The sequence below is a fragment of the Pyrgilauda ruficollis genome, unplaced genomic scaffold, assembly GCF_017590135.1.
Source record: "Pyrgilauda ruficollis isolate IOZ18807 unplaced genomic scaffold, ASM1759013v1 scaffold1, whole genome shotgun sequence".
Taxonomy (NCBI): Eukaryota; Metazoa; Chordata; class Aves; order Passeriformes; family Passeridae; genus Pyrgilauda; species Pyrgilauda ruficollis.
This window is the reverse complement of record NW_024508100.1, coordinates 7,635,636-7,656,873: the sequence shown is the minus strand read 5'-3', so window position 1 is coordinate 7,656,873 and position 21,238 is coordinate 7,635,636. Positions and strand designations below refer to the sequence as shown.

Genomic DNA, 21,238 nt, shown 5'->3' with positions numbered 1-21,238 from the left:
CCAACAACTGACATGACTAATGTCACTTTTGTCTATCTAAAAGCCATACCATCCTTTTTAATCTTCCCTCTTTCTTCATTCATTTCATATCAGCACCTGAGAAAATGTGCCTACAAGTTGTGCTACACTGGATTGTTTCCACAGCCACTTTCAAAATAGGTGTTTTTATAACACATCACCATAGCCAGTAAAACAAGATGTTCTTTTCTACTGCAGTCACATGTGAGCAACAGTCAGGGCACAGGGTCTCATGTGCTCTTGCCATTGTTGCATTTTAAATGTCTTGTGTAGCTTGAACCAAAACATTTTGTTGTTCCATCTACAAAACCTTGTCTTTTTAACTCAAGCCTTAGTGGCATTGGATTTTAGCTCTAGGATTTGGACAGCAGCCCAGTGTATTCACATGGTTCCCTTACTGGCATCAATCGTGGAACATGTAGGGGAACAGCTCCAAAGGGCTGGGGATTCACTTTGTCACCTGTTTCTCTCTGTGCCTCTGTTAGGAGCTGTACTCCAAGGCTTCCCATGCTTTAGCAGAGTTGGTGACGGAGCTGTTTCTTCAGACCCTGCCTGTAGTGACCAGCCTCTCTGTAAGAGAATGTGAGCTTCTGAAAGAGGAATGGCAGGAGAATTTGGTCCCTCAGCTGAAGAAATGGGAGAACCACCGCCAGAGACGCTGGAAGCTTTTCCAGGAACAGCTACTGCAAGAAAAAGAAGTAAGATCCATGTTACGCTTTGAGATCTCAGTGTCTTAAAAATGGGATACAGAAAAAAATTATCAAGATACTTATCTGTAGGGGTGTTTAGTGTATAAATATATAGCCTGGTCCAGATACAACTCCAGGCTGAGGAGGAGCAGTTTTATCTGCAGGATAGAGTGAATATGTATGCTGTGCATGTAGGCTTGCATAGAGGAGTCAGAGAGTAATTACTGAACATCTGTCCACAGTGTTTGACAGCTTTGTCAGCACATAAACACTCTCTGGCAAGGCTGCTGTCTGCTGTCCTAAACTGTTGGCATCTACAGAAACACTTCAAAAAAACCTTTGCCTGGTCTGTTTGGAGAGGGTACATATAAATACAGTTTACAGGCATGGAAGCCTTGAAATAATAAATATTTCTTACTAATTTTTATGTATTAATACCGTAATAACTGGAAACATATGATATGTACTTTTATAAGCTTACTCTACTCTGCAAAGGTGAAAAAACACATCCAGCTTTCCTGCTCTGTGTGTGCCCACCATAGGGGCATTGACTCCAGAGGAGAAAACAAGAATAAATGCTGACAGGTGTCTTTAGCATCAGACTGGGGCTCAAACATGCCTTCAATTTATTCATGCACTGCTCTTTCTCTGTTAACACTGCTTCTAACACAGCTTAGTCAAAAAAGACCTTCTTTATTCAAAGGTGTGTCCTTTCCTAAATGTTAAGTGCGTGCTGCAATGTATAGAGTAATTGGAGCTTCTTAAAAAAAGGTTGGCAGATTTCTTTAACACTGGCAGAATCATACTTTCCCTTGCCCTCATTCTCCAAAGTGCCTAGAGAATCCAGTACATTGTTAATGAGGTACTAAGCAAGTCCCTAAGTATTGCAAACTGCATTAAGGTGTTCAACTCTTTCACCCACTCACATTTAGGATTCTGCTGTAAAACACTGTGATTCAAGAAACTGTGGGCTCCCTACTAAATCTGGTAGAGTTGTTTGCTAACCAGTGGCTTTAGGACACCCTTGGCAATACAAAAGTAAATTTTTTCATTGAAAATGTTGAGACATTTCCTTTTTTCTTCTATATTTTCTTTAATCTGGAGTTATGGAACATGTACCTTGCTGATCTTTTTCTATTTTCATTATTGTAACTGACCTGTTTTGAAAAACAATTCTGTTTTTCTGATTTGGTGTCACAGGGCTATTTAGCAAACTAAACTAAACTGTGCTTGGGACCAACCACTGATGGCAGTGGGTCTGCTCACATGCTCAGTGGGTCTGCTTACATTTGTATTTTCCAGGACTGTTGGCTGGCATTTAGTGTTTGATTTTGGCATACCTGTACCTTTAGTGATTATTGAAACAATTGCCTGACCTCAATTTTTTTAAAAATTATTTTGCCCCTTTTTATCAAGGCTTAGATTAGAATACCTGACTTGTCAAGTTTAAACATTGCTGTTGATTTTCACATTCATCAAGGGTGCACAAATTGCCTGTCCTTGTATGTGCATGGCCTGAGCAGCCTGGTCTGGTAGGTGAAGTACAAGCACATCTTGCAGCACACAGAGCCTTAAGCAATGTGGTGGGATTCACTGTCACTAAAAAACACAGAGAAGCAGGAGGTTCTGGTGTGCAACTTGTGAATAATGTCATGTCAGAGTGCACATTAGGGCACCTCTGCTGTGGCCCTTTGAACCTCATCGTCCCATTGAACCTCAGCCATTGTTCAGGGCTGTAGAGGATGTACCTAACAAACAAGAGACTCATCACAGAGGGGGGACATCTCAAGTCTGATGTTTTGGCCCAAAAATGCTGTTTGTGCATTCCTCTGTTGCTATCATTGGGCACACTGTTTAGTGCAGAAACCATACCCTGGGAATTTTTCTCAAAGGATTTAAAGGATTAGTTCATCTCCAGTGCTCAGCTGTTAGATAATAGGTCTTTGGGCAGCACTGTGTGATGGATTCCTTGTATGTGAATTCAAGTGTTCTGATCATGCCCAAGCATAGGTTATTTAAATTAGAAGATTGGCTTTCCATCACTTTGTGTACCTTGGCATGCATAATGTAAAGCAGATGACTTCCTAGCTGGAAAAAAAAAAACAAAAATAAAGGGTTTGCTGACATCATTAACAGTAATTACTGAGACATAGAGCTATAGAGGAATTAACTTAGCCGTGACAGAGCTCTCCCATTGGTCTCTGACTCACTAGCACTGCAGCTGGGCTTTATTCAATACAAAAACTTCCTGAGTGGCAGACAGAGCTGTCCTAAGGACAAGTGATTCTGCAGGATAAATTCCAAAAAGAGATAAGAGTTTCTCTTAGTGAGAAATTAATCTTATGTGTTCTCAAAACAGTATTTTGTGCAGGAGCCTAAGTACCTTTTTTTAACTTAATGCTTGTGGCTTTTTGGAAAGGATTTGAACTGCTTTGTCTCCAAAGAGAGCATGCAGGGAGATAGCTATTCCACCAAAGCTAGGCTGGTACTATAACACAGCAGCATGAACATTTAGGCAGTAAGCTGACACTTGCATCCTACAAAAAGGAACACTTGGTTTCCACCTTAAGAAGAAGAGATGTTGGACACTTGTGCCAGATGATTATGTCATTTGGAAGAGCCCATAGATGTTGGAGTTCTGGGTTTGACAAAAGATCCATAAGTCAACAGTCATATTGACAGGCCTTTTAAATTGTCAGGCATTTTGCAGCAGGAGATATGTCTTTCATTTGTCTCTTGATAAATGTGCTGTGCTGGGAGTTACAGAGTCACCTGCTTTTCAGGCTTGGGAAGTCTTAACACCAGAAGACTTTTCACCAGGGTATTTATGTGTGCTTTTCAAAGTGGCTCTAAAAGACATTTTTCCCTTTTACTTGAATCACCTTTTTTTTTTAAATTATCTTTCCTAGCACATTTCTGGAATATGATGTCCTTTGGGTGAAAAGAAACACTTTTACAACTAAAAAGAAAAAAATCAGTTTCATATATAACTTTGCCTTGTAGGCTTGAGGAGGCTATGAGTGAGGCAAATGGGAATAAATGACTAATGAAAATAAATTTTGAGCTTTTCCCACATAGTCCCTAATTCATGATTTCTGTAGAGAGCAGTTCCAGGGAGCAGCCTCCTGCACCAGGCTGAGACTCACTTGGCAGTCATGTGCATCGCACCCCATCTACAGGCCGAGACAGAGAAATCACTTTCCTTTCATTCCCTGAATAATCTGTGCTAAAGATGTCAAAACAGAAAGGAGAGGCATATTTCTCACCTTTATTGCCAGAGAGTAATCCTTAACTTTAGCAGTGCTTCAGAAGTAATGGACCTGTGACAGAGAAGCAAAACATTTGGAAGCCTACAGAATAAAAATGAGATGAGATTTCCATCCATTCCCACATCATTGCTTGTTGCCCAGAAAGTTGAACTGGCACCTGCTTACCAGTTTTGACAGGGTGGGCATTTTATCACTTTCTCTGGTTAATTTTTTCGTAGCAATTGGAATAACACTCCAAGAAGCCAGACATTCCTTAGAGCTTTACTCCCTCATTTACCATACTTTTGTCACTGGTTTTACTGGTTTAATGCAGGGATCAGAGAGCCTGAGCTCCATTCCAGACTCTAGATTTGTGCAGGAGCATGAGTTTGTCCCCTCCATACAACCTATCTCTGAGCAAAGTAAGGCTGTTCCCAAGAACAGGAAAGCTTGGAGACGTGCCTGGTGACTTGACCCAGCAGTGGAGTATTGTTGCAAGCACAAAGTCTGACCTTGCCACCTGGCCTGAGGAAATAGTTGTTTCTGTTTTGCTGGTTTTCAACCGCATGCCAGCAGCCTCAGCATTCCCAGAGAAACTTTGCTGTCACATTTCTGCCTCTCTATGTGAGGTTTTCAAGTAATATGGAGGTGGAAAATACCCAGCTCTGCAAGCCCATCCCAGTGAGCTGCCTAGGTGTTGTTTCCAATTAAACATACAATATCCTGTTTATTCCAGCTGATCCTTTCTATCTTGAACATCTTCCTAATGGCCTCTTTGAGATGAAAAACTGTTTAGTATTTGGTCTAATTCTCAATCATCTCCCTTATTCATCCTCTCATCATAAATGTGTAATGATTCCCCCTCCTTTCCTCTTGTTCTCTTACTACTTACATGGCTGAGGTACTTTTAGTGTTCAGTTTAATAACTGTGCGCTGGAGGAATTTCTGCTGTATTCAGAGTTTCCCATTGGTCTCAGGGAGGTGCAGAGTCATTTTATAAATTGTGCATATGGACTACCTCAAATGCACTCTTAATGGAAAAGGTGACTCATTCTTTATAAGGATCTCCTCACTACTGCAGAATTAGGCTGTTTCTTCATAAACGGAAGTAAAGAACAACTGCAAGAATCACTTTCATTGTTATCACTGACAGTGATGGTATATACTTTTGGATAGGATATACTGATAGCAAGCAAGGTACTATATTTTGGGTTCTTGGCTGCAATATTATATCATTTACCATTCCAACTGCAATTCAGGTATAATCTCCTGAAGGTGTTCTGTCTCTTGGTGATTTATACCTTAATGCTGTTTGACTTGCCCTTCAAGAGCAACTTCTCAGTAAATAATCAGGTCTCCAAAAATGATGGAAACCCACAGCTGAACCACAGCCAGTCTCTCACTGGAAATAAAATTACTTCTGGAAAGTAAAAGGTCGTTTTCAGACTTTCTTTGAACTGCTGAAAGAGACATTAAAGTACACAATGTGATGGATCTACAAGGCATGTGCAGAGAGGTGTGAAACACCAGGAGCTAAATCCACAGAGCTGCTAAAGGGAAATGCTGATAACAATTATTACTTCAAGCAAGTCTTTGCCATCTGTCATGATCATACCTGAAGATCTGATAGACCTTAATTTGATGCTTGCAGCATGCAGTCAGAGAAGACACTGTGCTCAGCTGTGCTCTGTGATTATCAGACTCACCTAGAGTCAAATCAGTTGAGTTCTGGCTACACAGCTACATCTGAGGCTCTTGCCAAGAGCAGCCTGGTGGGTCTCCAGTGCCATGCAGTCTTTTGGGCTGTGCTTCTCATGCTCAGCTGCATTCTTCCCATCTGTCACTTGTTGTTGACTGCCTGCCCTCCCATCCTTGTCAGGCATCCTGCTCAGGAACATGTGTTTTGGTAAGGTTTTCTACATGGAGAGAGGTCAGTTAGATGTGTCACTGTGTATTCCACAGAGAAGGCACTAGCCATGAAAGAAATACATTTTTATTTTGAAGCCAGAATGAAGTTTCTGATGTTCTCTACACTTCCCAGGGGAGTTCATTCTGTGTTCACAGAGAAAACCTCTCTCCTCCACAGATCACTGCTTCCCAATGAAAAAACTCATATCCAGCAGAGAGGCCCAGTATCACTCCTAATTTCTAACACTAACAATTGTGCAAATATACATTTGTGCTGGCTTTAGCACCAGATGGAAACTAAACTGCAAATGAGCCACTCCCTTTCCCCTGCCTGTTCCGGTAAGGGAGTGGCAAAATCTGAGACTATGGGTTGAGATAACAATTTATTGAAAGCACAAAGCCATGGAGTAAGAAATTCACAATAACAACAGCAATATTAATAGCAAAGGTGTACAAAAAGAGAAAGTGTTTTACCCAGCAAAAAGGAGTTCACCACTGGGAAAAAACAAACAGATGGCAGATGCTCCCTGTAGGTTGAGTCCACTTGGTTCCCCAGACAAAGGTGATACGAAGACCATTCCCACTCCCTACCTATGTGGCCAGCAGGAACAAAGGCAGGATGGCAAGGGAACTTCCATGGCTAACATTTCCCACACCCCCCATCCTGAAACAATGGAAGCCAGTGACAAATAAACCCCCTGTGCTGCTGCTCTGCTGGGCTCAGTCCTGCACAGGTGTCTGTTGCTGTTTCTCCTGCCCAGCTGCGCTGGTCCTGCAGGTCACTGCCACTTTTCCAACCATTCTGCTGCCTCCTTTTAGCTCAGCTCAGCTCAGCTCAGCTCAGCTGGCCCAGGCTCGGCTCAGCTGTTGTCAGGCTCTGGATACAGGTAACCTGCACGTAACCTGCTTTTATTCATCTGTCAGTAGCCTAAAATATACTCTTCATCTTACAGTAAGAGTTGGAGCCTTGCAAATATTTCAGCTTATGACTTACTATTCCTTAAATACTGGCAATATACTAAATAAAACCTTAACTTCATATCACCAAAAGTTTACAGTCTAATGGCAAATCCATCAAAATTTATTTAAAGATTAAATTCTTCAATCTAAATATCACTGTGAAGGAGCTGTAAACTTGCAGTCCATATATTTACCTAATCACTTAATTTCCATTTCCAACTATTAGCACTGTTTACTGTGACAGAAGTGTGATGGAAGATGATACCTGTATTTTGTTCAGTGAAAATAAAAACTATATTCTCTACTGGTGAAAAGAAAAAAACAAATAAAAAGCCTACTGTATCCTGCTGATAAGAATCAGTGCAGTATTTTGTGCCGTATTGTTATTTTTTTCTTGTTCCTGTGTTGCTGAAACTGAAAAATCTGTAGGAAAGACAGTTCAGGGCTGATCCAAACCAGTGCAAAGTTCTTCTTTTCAGTGAGTTTTGTTGAAGATTGATAATTGAAAAAAAGTAGAATAATTTTAATTCAGCATGAGTTTGTTTTTGAAAGCAAGGGATGATTTTTCTAGCAAAAGAAACCATTGTTTCTTTATGCAGTGACTGGCTGAAATCAGAGTATCTTATATTTGTAATTCTTTTCCCTGCTTTTAGCTCTGGATAACAGAATATGCTCTGTCTGCTGTGATGCAAAAGCACCTGTCTGAGAAACAAGAGAAGATAATGCAAGGTGTCGTGAGCAGACTAGGATGCCTCAGTGATGAGTAAGCATGGTGTCATCCCTGAGCAGTGGGGTAAAACTTCACTGTTGCATGCCCAGATAAAAAATTGTGTTCATTAAACTATGGAAAGTGGTGTTGAGGGATTATTAGCTCCTTCAGACAGAGAGGCAGTTGGTCTTGTTTTTCTGTCATGGTATCAAATGCAAATTTTAAAAATAGACGTATCATGACTCCTGGATATTAGAAAAAATAGTCATATATGATCTGTCGCTGGTGTGCTTTGTGAGCATCTGCTGTGTTTGTGAGGGGCTCCTAGTCTTGAACCAGCCTCTCTCTGCACTCCCTATGGCACAGTGGAGTTGCATTTTCTGCGAGATAAAGTTTTCGTCCCAGCAACATATAGATGGTAATTTAGCTATTTTATTTCTGTTTTCATTTTAATTTAACTTCAGTGTGACAGAACTAGAAGTGTAACACAGCAGTACCCATTCCTTACACCTGAGCAGCTTTCCAAGGCATGCTTTGTACAAAAAGACGTTGCACAGAGTGAAGAATAACTCTTGTCACCTTTAAGCAATAACTCTGCTGAACACAGGTGTGAAAGCAGCTTCACTGATGGATTTTTAATGGTCCTTTTTACAGGTCTGTTAGCTCTATATTGCAAAAGCAGCAGCTTCTGCTGTGCTCAGTGCTCAGAAGGCTAACCTTGCGAAGAGCGGGGATGGCAGCCCTGGCGCGCATGCGCCTGTCCAGAAAGAAGAGCTCGCTCCAGGAGCTGAGAGAGCAGCACACCCTGCAGAAGGGATCCTCCCTGTGCCAAGATGAGGACCAGTGGCAGTTACAGAAGGCAGTGGTAGGTACAGTGTCCAGGTGGGTTGTCTCTACAGGTCTCATATGCTTTGATATTTGGCATTAGAAGTGGCCGTTGCAGACCTAAACTACAAAAAAACCCAACAACAAAAAAAATCCAATCTCCAACAAGAAAGAAAAATATTCTCTGTCAAAAACATGTGCATTGCTGGCACAGGAGGTCCCTGAGTGTGCCTGTTGTAGTTGGGGCAGACATTTTAAAATCCCTTATACTTTATTGAGTGTCCTAGCAAGCTTATTTGGCAACTTATTTATATGGAAATACTATGCAAGGATGCCAACATGTATAAAGGACTTCTGCAAAGCTACTGCTTCAGGGAAAAGAACCTCCTACTAATTCTGCTGAGGATCTTAATATGCACTTGAGAAGTTCTTACTGGAACATTAGGACAAATTCTTACTCCTACCACACCAATCAAGTTCTTCTATACTGTCATAATTTTTCATTCTTTTTTCTCTCTCTCTGTTCATAAGAAGGTCAGCATGCATTCCCAATCCTCCCAAATTACCTGGCTACTGTAGGTCAAGAAGACAATAAAAAGTTTAAGGGATTTTTAGACATGATTTTCCCATAGGTCACTTTCACCATGACTGGTTTTTAGTGTTGATCTATTAAGTGTTGATTATTTAATTACTTGCATTGAATATTTATGTAGAGCAACACCACATTTCATATTTCAACTTCAGACAACCCTCCCAGCAGGTATCAATGATAGCTCTGCCCAGCCCACTGCTGCTGTACATATGGCTTGAACCCATCAAACACTTTGCAGCTCTGTGCTCCATGCTGTTGCTGTGTAATTAGCTGAGAGGTAAAATTCTGTACCCCTCTAATTTTGATTTGCATCATACAACAATCTCCACATGGAAGAGGAATAAGGAAAATCTGTGTCCTGCTGTTTTCATATTTGAAAAATATCAATTGAAGCAGTTTCTTTTAAGTTTGAAAATCTGAAAAACTCATTAACCTTCAGAAGATTTAAAATATAAAATGATAAAATAAAAATGCATATCACTGCATTCCTCTTGCTTTCCGCTGCTCCCTCTCACTTAGCTCACATGGAGACGTTAATTGATGCAACAATCACTGCCTTCCCTAATGAAAATGAAATGTCCTGAGGTATTAGTGTTCCTATGGCCTCTCTCCATTACAGCCTCTTTGAAAGTCCAGCTAAAACCCATCTCACAAAGAAGTGTCTAAAAATACCCTTGCTAGATTCTTGCTGCTGAAAACACAGGGCATAGGTGTGGAATTGGGAAAAGTCAAGAGAGAAAAAGCATGTTACAAACATCCTCCAAAACTAAAAATAATCTATAAGGAGTTCAGGAAAAGGTTAATTTACAGACATTCAACCAGATTTTTAGATATATTGTGTTGTTTTACCCAAACTTAATTTTTGCTTGGGCCAGTTTTATACTGGTGGACTATGTCATGTCTATCTATTGATTTCATATGGAATGTAAAATGACTAGTGAATCCTAGCTTGGGCATAATCACATGACATTGGGTCTCTAAAAAAAAATGAGAAGCAGTTTAATGACATTCCAACTTTCTCAAAACCTCAAAAACATAAGTCATAGCAATCAATATAACATGTGAGAACAAGTCAGCATTAATAAGGATATTTCTACAGATGAGTGTTTTCTGCTTGCATTTTTATTTCCAAGAAGGCATCAAATAGGTACTATCACATCTTCCAGAATATTTTGATGTTATTTAGCCTTAACTGAGTGTATAAATATAAGAAAGACAACAGAATAGAAGGCCATCTGTGGCAGACTACTACACTTGAGGGTGACAGAGCAGACCATGCTGGTAAGCAGATACTACTGTTCACTAAAGAGAGCTTAGATGAAAAGTGTGCACTTTTCTTGCACAAAAATTGAGTCAGGGATGGTCCAAAGACCTCAAAGGACTTAAAATTCTTTAGCCTAAAAAATAGGTGCCTTCTGGAATATCATAGGTTTTAAAACTGACATCAAATATGTGAATAGAGAACCATTGTTCATGTTTCTAATGAAAGAAGAGAGCACCTAGCAATATTATCAGATGGCAGGTTCAAAATTAAGAGATATGTGGAGAAGCTTTAGAACTCACCTGCAGAGGATGTTGTGCAAATGGTTTTCAAGTGTTATTACCCACATTTGTGACCTGTCCCAAGGGCCATTGGTACTCCCAAGGGTATTGGTACTCCCAAGTACCAGCAAACCAAGTTTTTCTCAGGTAGACCACACAGACTGTGCAAGCATTCCTGGTGCATAACTGTACTTGCCTTGCTCCTGTGCAATTTATCAAGGCATCCACAGTTGTCCCTTGCTGGACTCAGGATATTTCACGTACATGGGAATACATCACTTAGGAGAGACTGATAGGACAGGATGCAGCTTCTGCTGTATATATCATGACAGAGGCTATAGTTCTGTTGGAAACACACGTGTTAAATGACTGTATGATAGGACATAGGATAGGACATAGGACAGGATGCAGCTTCTGCTGTATATATCATGACAGAGGCTATAGTTCTGTTGGAAACGCGCGTGTTAAATGACTGTACAAACTTCCTCTGTGAATTATATTATTGTAATTACTGAAACTGTAACATTCTGAATGGGTGCAGGACTTCCTTTCAAAGTGAAGCTGACTACAATTGTTAACATATTTAAATGGCAGTGCTGTCTTATTTTCTGATTACTAGGAATCCCACATTCGTGAAGAGGAGGAGAAGCTTGAGGAAGAAATGCAAGAAACTAATTTAGAATTTCACCAGCAGCTAGTCACAGAAATCCAAGAAGCTCTTCAGTTTCTTCAGCAGCACATGGAGCAAGTGATTGGGCAGACCCTGCTGCAGTATGCCCGAGGGGAAGCTGAAAAAAAGAGTTCAGATGATGAACAGGACTTCAAGGTATGGAAATGGTCAACAGCAGTTTTCCAAACAAAACAAGGGCTACCTTGCACAGATGGAAAGCAATTTAATGTATGCATTAACCTATGCCTGGGAGTATCAGTAGAAAACCCTTAGGACCTGTGTTAAAACTGAGCATAATTTGCAAAGCATTTGCAAGATAGCATTTATGTAGCAGTACAGTATTTGCTACAGCAGCCAAAACAGGTTTTAAGTCAAACACTGGAACAGGAAAAAAATTGTCACAACTCTTGATGACAGATAATAACAAAAAGAAGAAAAAAATTGAGATGATTATCTATTGATTAAGGGTTTTTGACTAATTAATAATTTTCATTCTACCAGCTTACTATTAATTAAAAGAGAAATAAATAAAATCAAAATGTATATCATAGATGAATAATTTTTTTCCAAAGTAAATATTTGGATTTTCTGAAAGTCACAGCAGAGCTACACATGGATTAGCTTGCTTTGCTGGCAGTTGGCTTGACTGTTGAAATGGGCTGTAGAGATTGAAAGGATAGGGGAATGACCTCTTCCCAGATGGAGATGAGGCAAATTAGAAAGATTTCACTGCAATTTTTCATGTTGAAATGTTGCATGGTTTTCAGTATCTTAGTCTACCCCATTTTTAAAGCCACATTTAAATTCATAATTGTGTGTGCACATACCAAATTAGGTATGGGGTTTTTTTAAACAGATCAAAACACTTTTGGGCTTGGAAAATGAATTGTGACTTGTACTGTGTGATACAGGAGAGACTGGTGGAATCTGCTGTTGAAAGTGTATATGGGACCAGCAATAATATCAATAGACTGGTGCAGAACTACTACCAGCAATTAGGAAAACTCACAGAAGAGTATGAAGGAAAAAAGCTTCAACATCTGAAATCCTTACAAGGTTCGTATGGTACTGACAATTATAAGACTGTTTCCCAGTAAGTGTGCTCAGTGTAAGGTTAGAGGATTTTGCTTCTTCTGGCATCCCTTGGCCTAGTAAATCTGAATTTAGTGTGCCAGGCACTTTCCTCCAGTCACAGGAGGAAAGGTGGGGAGTACCTCCCCTCTCACAGCCAGCCCAGCCCAGCCCAGCCCTGAGTACATTCAGTAACTGCTCCCTGATGGTGCAGGGGGTAGGAAAGGTGCCTGTTGGCCTCTCTGAGTGTTCAGGAAAGGTTGCATGCTCCCCAAATGAAGGTTACATACTCTGATCTGTTACAAACCCATCCATCTCCCTCCTGTTTAATTTACAAAGAGTGCTGTGAGGTCTTGTCTGTCAGATGTGCCCAAGCCTTGCTGCCGGGCAGGACTTCAGGGGCAGGGGCAGGAGCCTGGTCAGCAAATAAGCACTCAGGCACAGAGTGTGAGCATATGCAAAAGTAACCAGGATAGCTTCCAGTCAGGGGAGAGGGCATCTTGTGAAGCTGGGCATACCCAGGAATAGGTCACATCTGAGTGGAGGGTTTTCTTTATAATGCGTTTTTTGTTTAGGTAATACAGTTCTTGCTTAAGGCATCAAGGTCTTTTCAGAAAATATCTGGTTTGAATTCCATGTTAATCAGTTAGCCTAGTGGGAGAAGTAGGTAAACAGGAATTCAATGACATTCCTATCTCAGCTAAATGATGCACAAAGTATTCTCTTTGCAGCAGATCACAGTGGCAGAGTGTGTAAGAAATACTTGATATCCCTAAGGAGCAGTAAGTTGGGAAAGACTACCTAGAATCAGGATTAATTTGTGAAGGTTGTCACAACGCAGAGTTTAATTTTGAGCAGAAAATTTTTCAAAAACGTTATTTCAGCAGAAGGAAATGAAAGGATCAGAACGAAGAATAAAGAGAATGAACTGGCATTGAAAGAAAAACACACCAAAGGCCTCCTGAATGTGTCATCTACAGTCCACCAAAGGTTAGACCAGACAGCAGCACTGCTGTCTATTTAAACTTTGTGAGTTATTGCAGATCTACATGAATGTCTAGCTGAATAAATGTCTTGAGTTTGCATTTTGTACTTCTCTTTGATGGAAAAGAAATACCTATTGCCAAATGATGCCCTTTAATCTCAGAGAATTACTTTCTTATTAAATAAACTTTTTGATGCTCATTAGTTACAGATTGAAGAACTATACTTAGGCAGTTTGAAAAGAGAGAATGAAATTCAATGCCAAAACATATGCCAAATTTTAAAAGAAATTTAACATAAATGTGGGATGGGAACCAATGCTGAATGTAATTCATTACATTCCATCCTTTATACTCTGAACATCAAAAGTGTTTGTTAGTTTGCTGTGGAGAAAATATATACCATAATGAAGAGAAAATGCTTGAAGCCCAAAAAATACTCAAAGTGGAAAGAAAGCTTCAGTGAATGCCTTGGAAAATCAAGATTACTTGCACTGAATTTAGAATGGAATCCCTCAAATGTTAATTAAACAAAAATCATATTTAATTAATTACTGATTAAATGAAAATTAAGTCCAGTCAAAAAGCACTGCAATTAAAAAGGCATACGTTATCATAAAAAGCTCTATGGCTTGTCATGTACATTATACATTTTTGTTGTCATTTGATCTCTTTACTCTTCATTTACTATCCAGAAAAAGACAACAGCTTCAGTTTTGGCATTGTAAAGAGGTTAAATCTTTCTTTAGACATTCTGTTTCTTCTAAATGGAAAGATATCATTGCCCACTTTTTTATCCCTGTTTGAGTTAGTAAAGAAATGGATTTGTGTAATAAAGGGTTTCATAAAAGATCTGTTAGTTATTCATTATCAAATTTATCATTTATTGTGACATACAAATTCACTTTCCAGCTGTTTTCTCATTTGTTTTTTCTCCTGTAATATATTCTACTATCTTTAAACAAAATACAATGAAATTTGTCTTCACACAAGCAGAAGTATGGTATTGAAGAATGTAGCTATGCAGCATCTAAGCTGATATCATAATAATCAGTAATCAAACACATTTTCCTATTGCCCTTATGATTTCTTTTATGGTCTAGTCCTTTGTAAATTAAAGACAAAGTTTACATTAATTTGTCTAACTCCTATAAACTCAACACTGTTTTATTGTTTTATTTCTTTTTGCCCTTGATGCAAGGTTAGGAGTGTGAGTTCAAAAAGCAAATGTTGAAAGGTAACCTCTGCAAGCAGTGAGCATTAAAATAGCAACTTCATTAGGTGTAAATGTCAGAAACTATTTGTGTTACCTCCTTCCCTGAGGAATTTGATGGGTGATTGGCAGCATTGCTTTAAGGTAGATCACACAAAAAACCAGAAGAAATACAGATGCAGCAAAGTTGCAGCCATTGAGGTTGTACTGTAATAATAATAATTTTTAACCAGAAAAGTAAAACAGGTGAAGAATACAGTTGTTAATGCTTTCAGTTCTCAAGTTTCGAATAACCATGTTGATGGCTCAGTCTGGTTCTGATGATGGCTCAGTACTGAAGAGCCTGGATGAAATGCCTAATTCTTAAAACCTTATTCTCACAGCTGATCTTTGAACGTTGTTTGCCTGGGCCCTTTGGCAAGCAGACAGTAAAACTGATCCTAGAAACATACAGTGGTTTTGAAAGCAGGCTTCAACTTTAGAGCTGAATTCCAGTTCCCAGAATCCAGGCATGGACACTGCAAACTCCTTTAATTCCTACCTCCAAAAGGACCTTGTATCCTATGGACAGCCAAGGCAGGTTATTAAAATAAGTAAATCTAAAAATCTACCACAAAATTTTCTGTCCCAGTGGAAGCTGTCTGGGCCAATAATGTTAATGAGCCTTTCTCTCTACAAAACCTTCTAAATAGACTTTGACAGGATTGTATTCCTCCCTTGCACTGAACAACATCTGTACATTTCCATTTCTCTTGACCAGGATGGTGCTACAGCAGAACAAGATTTTGGCTCAGTTTGAACTGCGGCAACAGATTCGTCTGGAGTCTCTGAAACAGAAGCTGCTGGGATTGCAGCACCTAGGAACTGAGCTGGAGAGTCAGCTAAGGGTAAAAGGGTTCATGGATCTGAAGCATTCAGTAGAGAGACATGGGACACATTGTAGGGGTCTCTTTGCTAGCCTAGTTGAAATCAGTGCCGAGATTCATCTCTGTCTTGTAGGAACACTTCCCTGATTGCTTCCCATATTGTTTCCTGTGTTTCTGCAGTGATGTGCCTGTTTAGTTGTGCCACATGTAAAAAAATAACACAGAACTGAGCTGTGTTGTGTTGAGTGATGGCTGCTCTGTCCTTGCATGCAGGGAGCAGAGCAGGACTTTGTGAGTGAGTTGGCTGTGCTGACCCGAGTTCCACTGACTGTGAAGAAGAAGCCTTCCAAAAGGAGCAAGCCAGCAGGTTGGTACTATCCTGCATTGTTCAGAAAAAACCCCACAAAATTCTACAAATCACTGCAGATTTTGCAGTATAACACAAAGGAGTTTCAGGAGAGATTTTTTATCAGTGCCATTTCCCTAACTGAAATGTAGAAGAGTAATGAAACCCTTCAAGGTCACCCAGTTCTCCAGCAGCACAGCCACAAACAAGTGTCACCTTTCCTCACTCCAGAGCAGCCTTTAACCTATAGATTGCATTGTGTCCACTGAGGTAAGGCTTTGCCCTGCTGAAACCAAAACATTTTTCCTGTCTTTGTCATGTCCTTTAGAAATTATTCTGTTCACCTCAGTTGCTGAATCCATGGGAGAACAGCAGAGTTGAATCACCCAACTTTCATTCTCATGGCAGAATGGAAGAATTGCCTCCCACACATGTACTCAAAAGTACAACCCTACTGAATCAGGAAACCTGATCTATTTTTATAAATTTACTGTAGTTTTGACAAGTTATACTAATTCATTCTTCAAGAGATACTTGGGGACAAATTTTTAGAATAGCAGTCATGTTTCCTAGTCCACATTTCAGATGCAGTGTGCAAGTGTCATCCTTTGAGCCGTGCAATCTTTCTGTCATTATCAGGATGAAACATATGGCGCTACATTTGAAAGATGCTGAAAGGCAGGATGGGTGCCTGAAAGGGAAAAGCAGGTCACTCCCTGCACAGTTTTGAAGTCTTTCTCCCCAGCTGTTGTTTCTCAGGTGTGCAGAACTGTGCCTTGGTAGGCACGGTGACTGCAGAGTCAGGGCCCTCAAAGTGGTGAATTTTTAACATCATGTTCTGATTCAAATCACTCAAAAATATGAACTAGCTTTTCTTCTGCTTGGTGGTAATAAAAAGCCATTTTCAGTTACTTGCTAAGAAAATATACGATAGGGCTTTCAACTCTTGCACCACATGGGAAGTTACTTCAGTGTTCAGCAAGTGTGGCAGTTCAGAGTCTGCTGTGTGAGAGCTAACCAGTGGTAAAAAAGCAGTATGCTGGGCTACTGTAAACTGAAGTGATTTCCTTGGAATAATAATAGGTATGTATGAAAAGTTAGAGTGTAACTTTTTGCTTCAGGTTAATCAAAACCAAACAAGTTCTACTATTTGTGATTTTTTTTGTTTTTTTTTTTTTTAATCCACTGCATTTGGCAATTCAGGTGAAAAAGCAAATTCCAAAAGACAGACCTTCCAGTCACCCAAACCAGCAGAAAAAGATGATTCCCATGAAAATATTCAAGAGCCCCATGGAATAACTTCTGGCTTATGCAGGTATGTTAGAGACTAAAAAGATGGTATGTGAAAAGCTGTTTGTAAAAATATCATTTTTTAATATAAAAACTGCAAAATCTACTTAAGGAGGTATGTCAATCAAACTCAAAACGTAATTAATGCCTGCACTAGCTGAACTTCCTTAATATTTCCTTTCCACAAATACTTAACCTTTTTTACCCCACAATCTTTTTTAAACTTAGGAAATTCATCTGTATTTTGCTTGTCTGTGCTGCTATGTATTTTATAAACAGCTTTGATTAAAGGTAGGGAAATGAGAAATACTGTTTCCTAATTTCCTTTATTTAGTTTTATTTAAACCTTAGTCACAGACAACATAAATCAGCAGAGACAAGTGAATTCAATGGAACTAGGCTGAAATGTAGCAACCAAAATATGGTCTGTGGTATTTAGGCTTTCAACTTCCACCTTTATTTCAGGAACAAAGGCGAGCGCCAGTCTTTGGCTGATGAGGGCAGCAGCTCTAACAATGATTTTCTTGATAGATGTTTCAGTTGGCTTGTGCTGGGGTGCTAACTAGAGGAGAAATGGCTACAAACCTGAAAGATGCCAGCTGATCACTACGGGCAGATCAAACCAGCCAGCTGGTTGTTGCGGCTTGATATATTGAGCAGAGAAAATCCTGCTGACAGGCAAAGCAAACACTTGGTTCTCAGGAGCCACAGGCCTCTGGGGAAAAGTATTTATCCCCTGAGTGACCTCAGCCTGGGACTGACTTCAGGAGATGGCTCCTTTCCCTGATGGCATCAACCCTTTTCACACACTCCTTTCCCACAGCCAACGAGGGATGCGTGTGTGGGGAGCAGGGACCCACAAAGGAAAGTTTATGGTTTTGCAGCTTTGTTTTGGCAGCCCCAACAGAGGCAGTGAAACCAGTGAGTGCAGAAGTTATATAGCGAGAGCCTTTCTTTTACCAAAATTAATTTCCTTCAAGAGAGAAGTAGAGCATTTTAAAAACTGTCTGCAATTTTGTTTTCTTTCTCTTACTTATTCTTTCAGAGAGATGTCACAGAGTTCACATGAAGGGGAGACTGAACCAAGGAAAAACTCAAAGATGTTAAAAAAGAAAGGCAGCAGGTAGTAAAAGCTTTTGTCTGAGCTGTCTGAACAAAGTGTACCAAGGCATCCTTCTGGGGAATCTCAGCAGCTATAGGTACTTACTGAGCTGCTTTGCTGAGGAACAACGAAGAAAATCAATAATAACTCATAAATCTTTTTTAGCTGCAGACCAAGAATCAATTCCAACTTCCTTTAGCTGTTAATAAAACATTCCCTCTTGGTTTTGGTAAGGGGGAACAAGGAAGTCTTTAATACAAGATCTTTGAGACTGCTTGGGTAATATGCTGGGGAGACAGTTTTAGATTTGGAGTAAACCTGAGGATAGTGTGCCTGTAGGAGAACAGGTGCACACTGGGGCCAGGTCAGTGTACCTCAGTAAGGTTTCATCACAACAGTGATGGACTGTTTACTTTTGAGCCTGACATGTGGTACCTAGTAGCATTCTTTTTTGTGAATGCTACTTTGACCTAAGGAAAGGAGATGAAAATGTAGAGAAAATGTAAACAGGCTTCAGATGGTACTGGTACATCAAAAGATGACATTTGGTTTCTCTTTTGTTATATTTTTGTGCTTCCAATCCTATGTAGGCTTTTTTAAATTTGTACAAAGACGTTTATATATCTATTTCTCTGCCTTTGTCTTAGAATTCAAATTGTTACTTTTAGAGAAAATGAGAGAAAACTGGTTTACTTTTTCACTTTTTATGCTTCAGTTTCTGGTCTCCTTCCTTAAGTGCACCCTTTTGTTTCCAATGTACTTTGTTATGCTCATTACATTTCCTATGGGAAATTCTTGTTATGCAAAGCAGTTAATTCTTACTGGCTGTAGAGAGCACCTGTATTGTGTAATAAATTGCCCCATTTAAGCAATCCTACAGCTTTCATGAAGTGGGAGTATTCTGCCTTTTCAAAAATAAACATATATTTTGCTAATGAAAAGTCTGTCCTTTGGTGGAAGATGGAAAGTACCACACCAGTTACGCAGTTTGCCTCAGACAAAAGTGCTGCCTACAAACGAGTCCACCAGGCCTGTTACACACCTGTGTTAAATGGTTAATTTTCATCTCAGCTGTAAAAAAAATTCTAAATTGTACCCTTTCAAGCATTTAATTCTGATATTTCAGCACATCGGCTCTATGGTGTCTCTGCATTCCCAGTGTGGACATTTTAACATTTTAGTTGCTGCTTGTTCCTTTTTTGGGTTTTGTTTTTGGTTTGTTTTGTTTTGTTTTGTTTTGGTGGGTTCTTTTGGTTTTGGGTTTGTTTTTTTGGGGGTTTTTTTGGGTTTTTTTTGGTAACGGAATCAACATATTCACGTTAAACTGACCACATTTCACTCTGCAGTGCTCTCTGTACACAGGCACGGGGAGCTGTTGCCATTAGAGCAGATGATGCTCTAAACCCCTCAGGGCAGCGGTAGCTCCTGCCACGCTCCGGGTGCAGCAGAATCACTCGAGAGTTACCCAGGTGGGGTCTGCCCTGTGCTGTGCTTTGGCCAGACCGGCTCGAAATGGCATTTTCTCTGAATGAGGAAAGGGAATTGTCCCAAAAGCAGGGCAGCAGTGCCCTCTCCCGGGCAGCTCGCGGTGCTCTCCTCCCCTCGCAGGTGGAGGAGGCGGGCAGGGAGCTCCGGGAGGGAGCCGGGGGGTCCCTGTGCCCCGTGTGCTCCCTGCCAGTCCCAGGGGGATCCCTGTGCCCCGTGTGGTCCCTGCCAGTCCCCAGGAGGGTCCCTGTGTTCGGTGAGATCCCTGCCAGTCCCCAGGAGGGTCCCTGTGCCCCGTGCGATCCTCACCAGTCCCAGGAGGGTCCCTGTGCTCCCTGCGATCCCCGCCAGTCCCCCCAGGTCCGGGTGCGGGCACCTCCCAATATTCCATCTGCCTGACTTTCCTGGGATTTCTTTTCTCCCAGGCACATTGGCAGTCACCTGTCAAACACCCGTTGGCTTATCCCCGTTAGTGACTTCAGTCCCCTTGAGTTTCCCCGTGGATACACCAAGTTCAATGTCATGTGCAGGTGGGCAGTGTGACACGTGCCATCGCTGTCTGTCAGTGAGGCAGATACTGAGCAAGACAGGGTTTAACTGGACCAAGAAACAAGTGCAAAAAATGCAGACAAAACTCAGAGCAGTTGCTTTGCAGTTAATATTTGAAATTTTATGTTATGTTAGAGAATCATACAGTCAGACTAGGGGAAAATGGGATACCTAGGCACCAGTCACAGCTCAGTTTATAGTGTAAATCCAAAAACTCAGTTTATAGTGTAAATCTATAGAGCACCCTCTCTTTATTCTGGAAAGGATAATATGAAGGTTTGATCATGCTTTACAGGTACATATCAAAAACGCTGCAGAAATTTAGGGGAAGTGTCAATTCTTCCTATTTTAAACATTGGTGGTAACATTATTCTATTTCCCATATACCAACAGCCCTTACTGCCATCACTGAAATTTATCTGGAAAGTTTGTAGAAAGTTCATCACAACCATGATGAAAAACTATCCTAAAGTCAGTTTGTTTAGATGAGTGAAATTTAGTTTTTTACCAACAGTAGATGAACAAGGATTGGTAGCTTAGTAGTAAGTGCAGAGGGAAGGTCATAAGGAGCAGAGCATGGTAATAAGGAACAGAGCATTCAGATATCCCTGATTTTTTAAGGGAGGTGAAAACTCAGATGCAAGCACTGAATTCATGGACACTTCCTGACCCAAAATATAAAAAATGCAAAATCCAGTGCTCTGTTGAGCCTGCAATAAAAACACACTTTTTTATTGTGCCTAGAGCTCCTTGACAATTACACAGGATTAAGATACAACTTGAATTAAATTACTGCTGTTCCAGACTGATGTTCTAATTATGCAGTTATCTCTATAATGCAGATTTGTGATATTTCTAATATTTAATTTTTTTTTTAAAAATGTAACACCTACAGTGTTATTAGTGCCATTGTATATTTAGATACACTGATAGATGAATATCTGTGTAGATATTTTGTACCCTAAAGAGTTTTCCTTTGACAAATGTTTATGTCAAGAAGATGGAATCATGGCAAACTAGTGAATTCTGCTTGCCACTCCCTTAGATCTATGAGGCTGTTGCCATGTGAGGTCTTTGAGAACCATGCTAGCTCTAAATGGCAAGAAACAGCTGGTGCCAAGAGGACCAGATCAACGCTTTGCCATTGTGCTTTAAGCTGTGCATTTCCGTGC

General features: G+C 40.3%; 1 protein-coding gene across 1 annotated transcript in view; it reads left to right on the top strand.

Annotated features, from left to right (window-relative positions):
• The window catches only part of EVC (EvC ciliary complex subunit 1), a 48,235-nt gene extending 29,313 nt beyond the window's left edge, over window positions 1-18,922 (top strand). The window contains exons 12-21 of the mRNA XM_041459033.1: window positions 504-716; window positions 7,477-7,586; window positions 8,187-8,397; window positions 11,111-11,317; window positions 12,073-12,217; window positions 13,117-13,222; window positions 15,189-15,315; window positions 15,568-15,661; window positions 16,844-16,955; window positions 17,976-18,922. Of these exons, the coding sequence (XP_041314967.1) occupies window positions 504-716; window positions 7,477-7,586; window positions 8,187-8,397; window positions 11,111-11,317; window positions 12,073-12,217; window positions 13,117-13,222; window positions 15,189-15,315; window positions 15,568-15,661; window positions 16,844-16,955; window positions 17,976-18,057 (1,407 nt within the window). The 3' untranslated portion in view covers window positions 18,058-18,922. The remainder of the gene's footprint in view (window positions 1-503; window positions 717-7,476; window positions 7,587-8,186; window positions 8,398-11,110; window positions 11,318-12,072; window positions 12,218-13,116; window positions 13,223-15,188; window positions 15,316-15,567; window positions 15,662-16,843; window positions 16,956-17,975) is intronic.
• The last annotated feature ends 2,316 nt before the right edge of the window (window positions 18,923-21,238 follow it).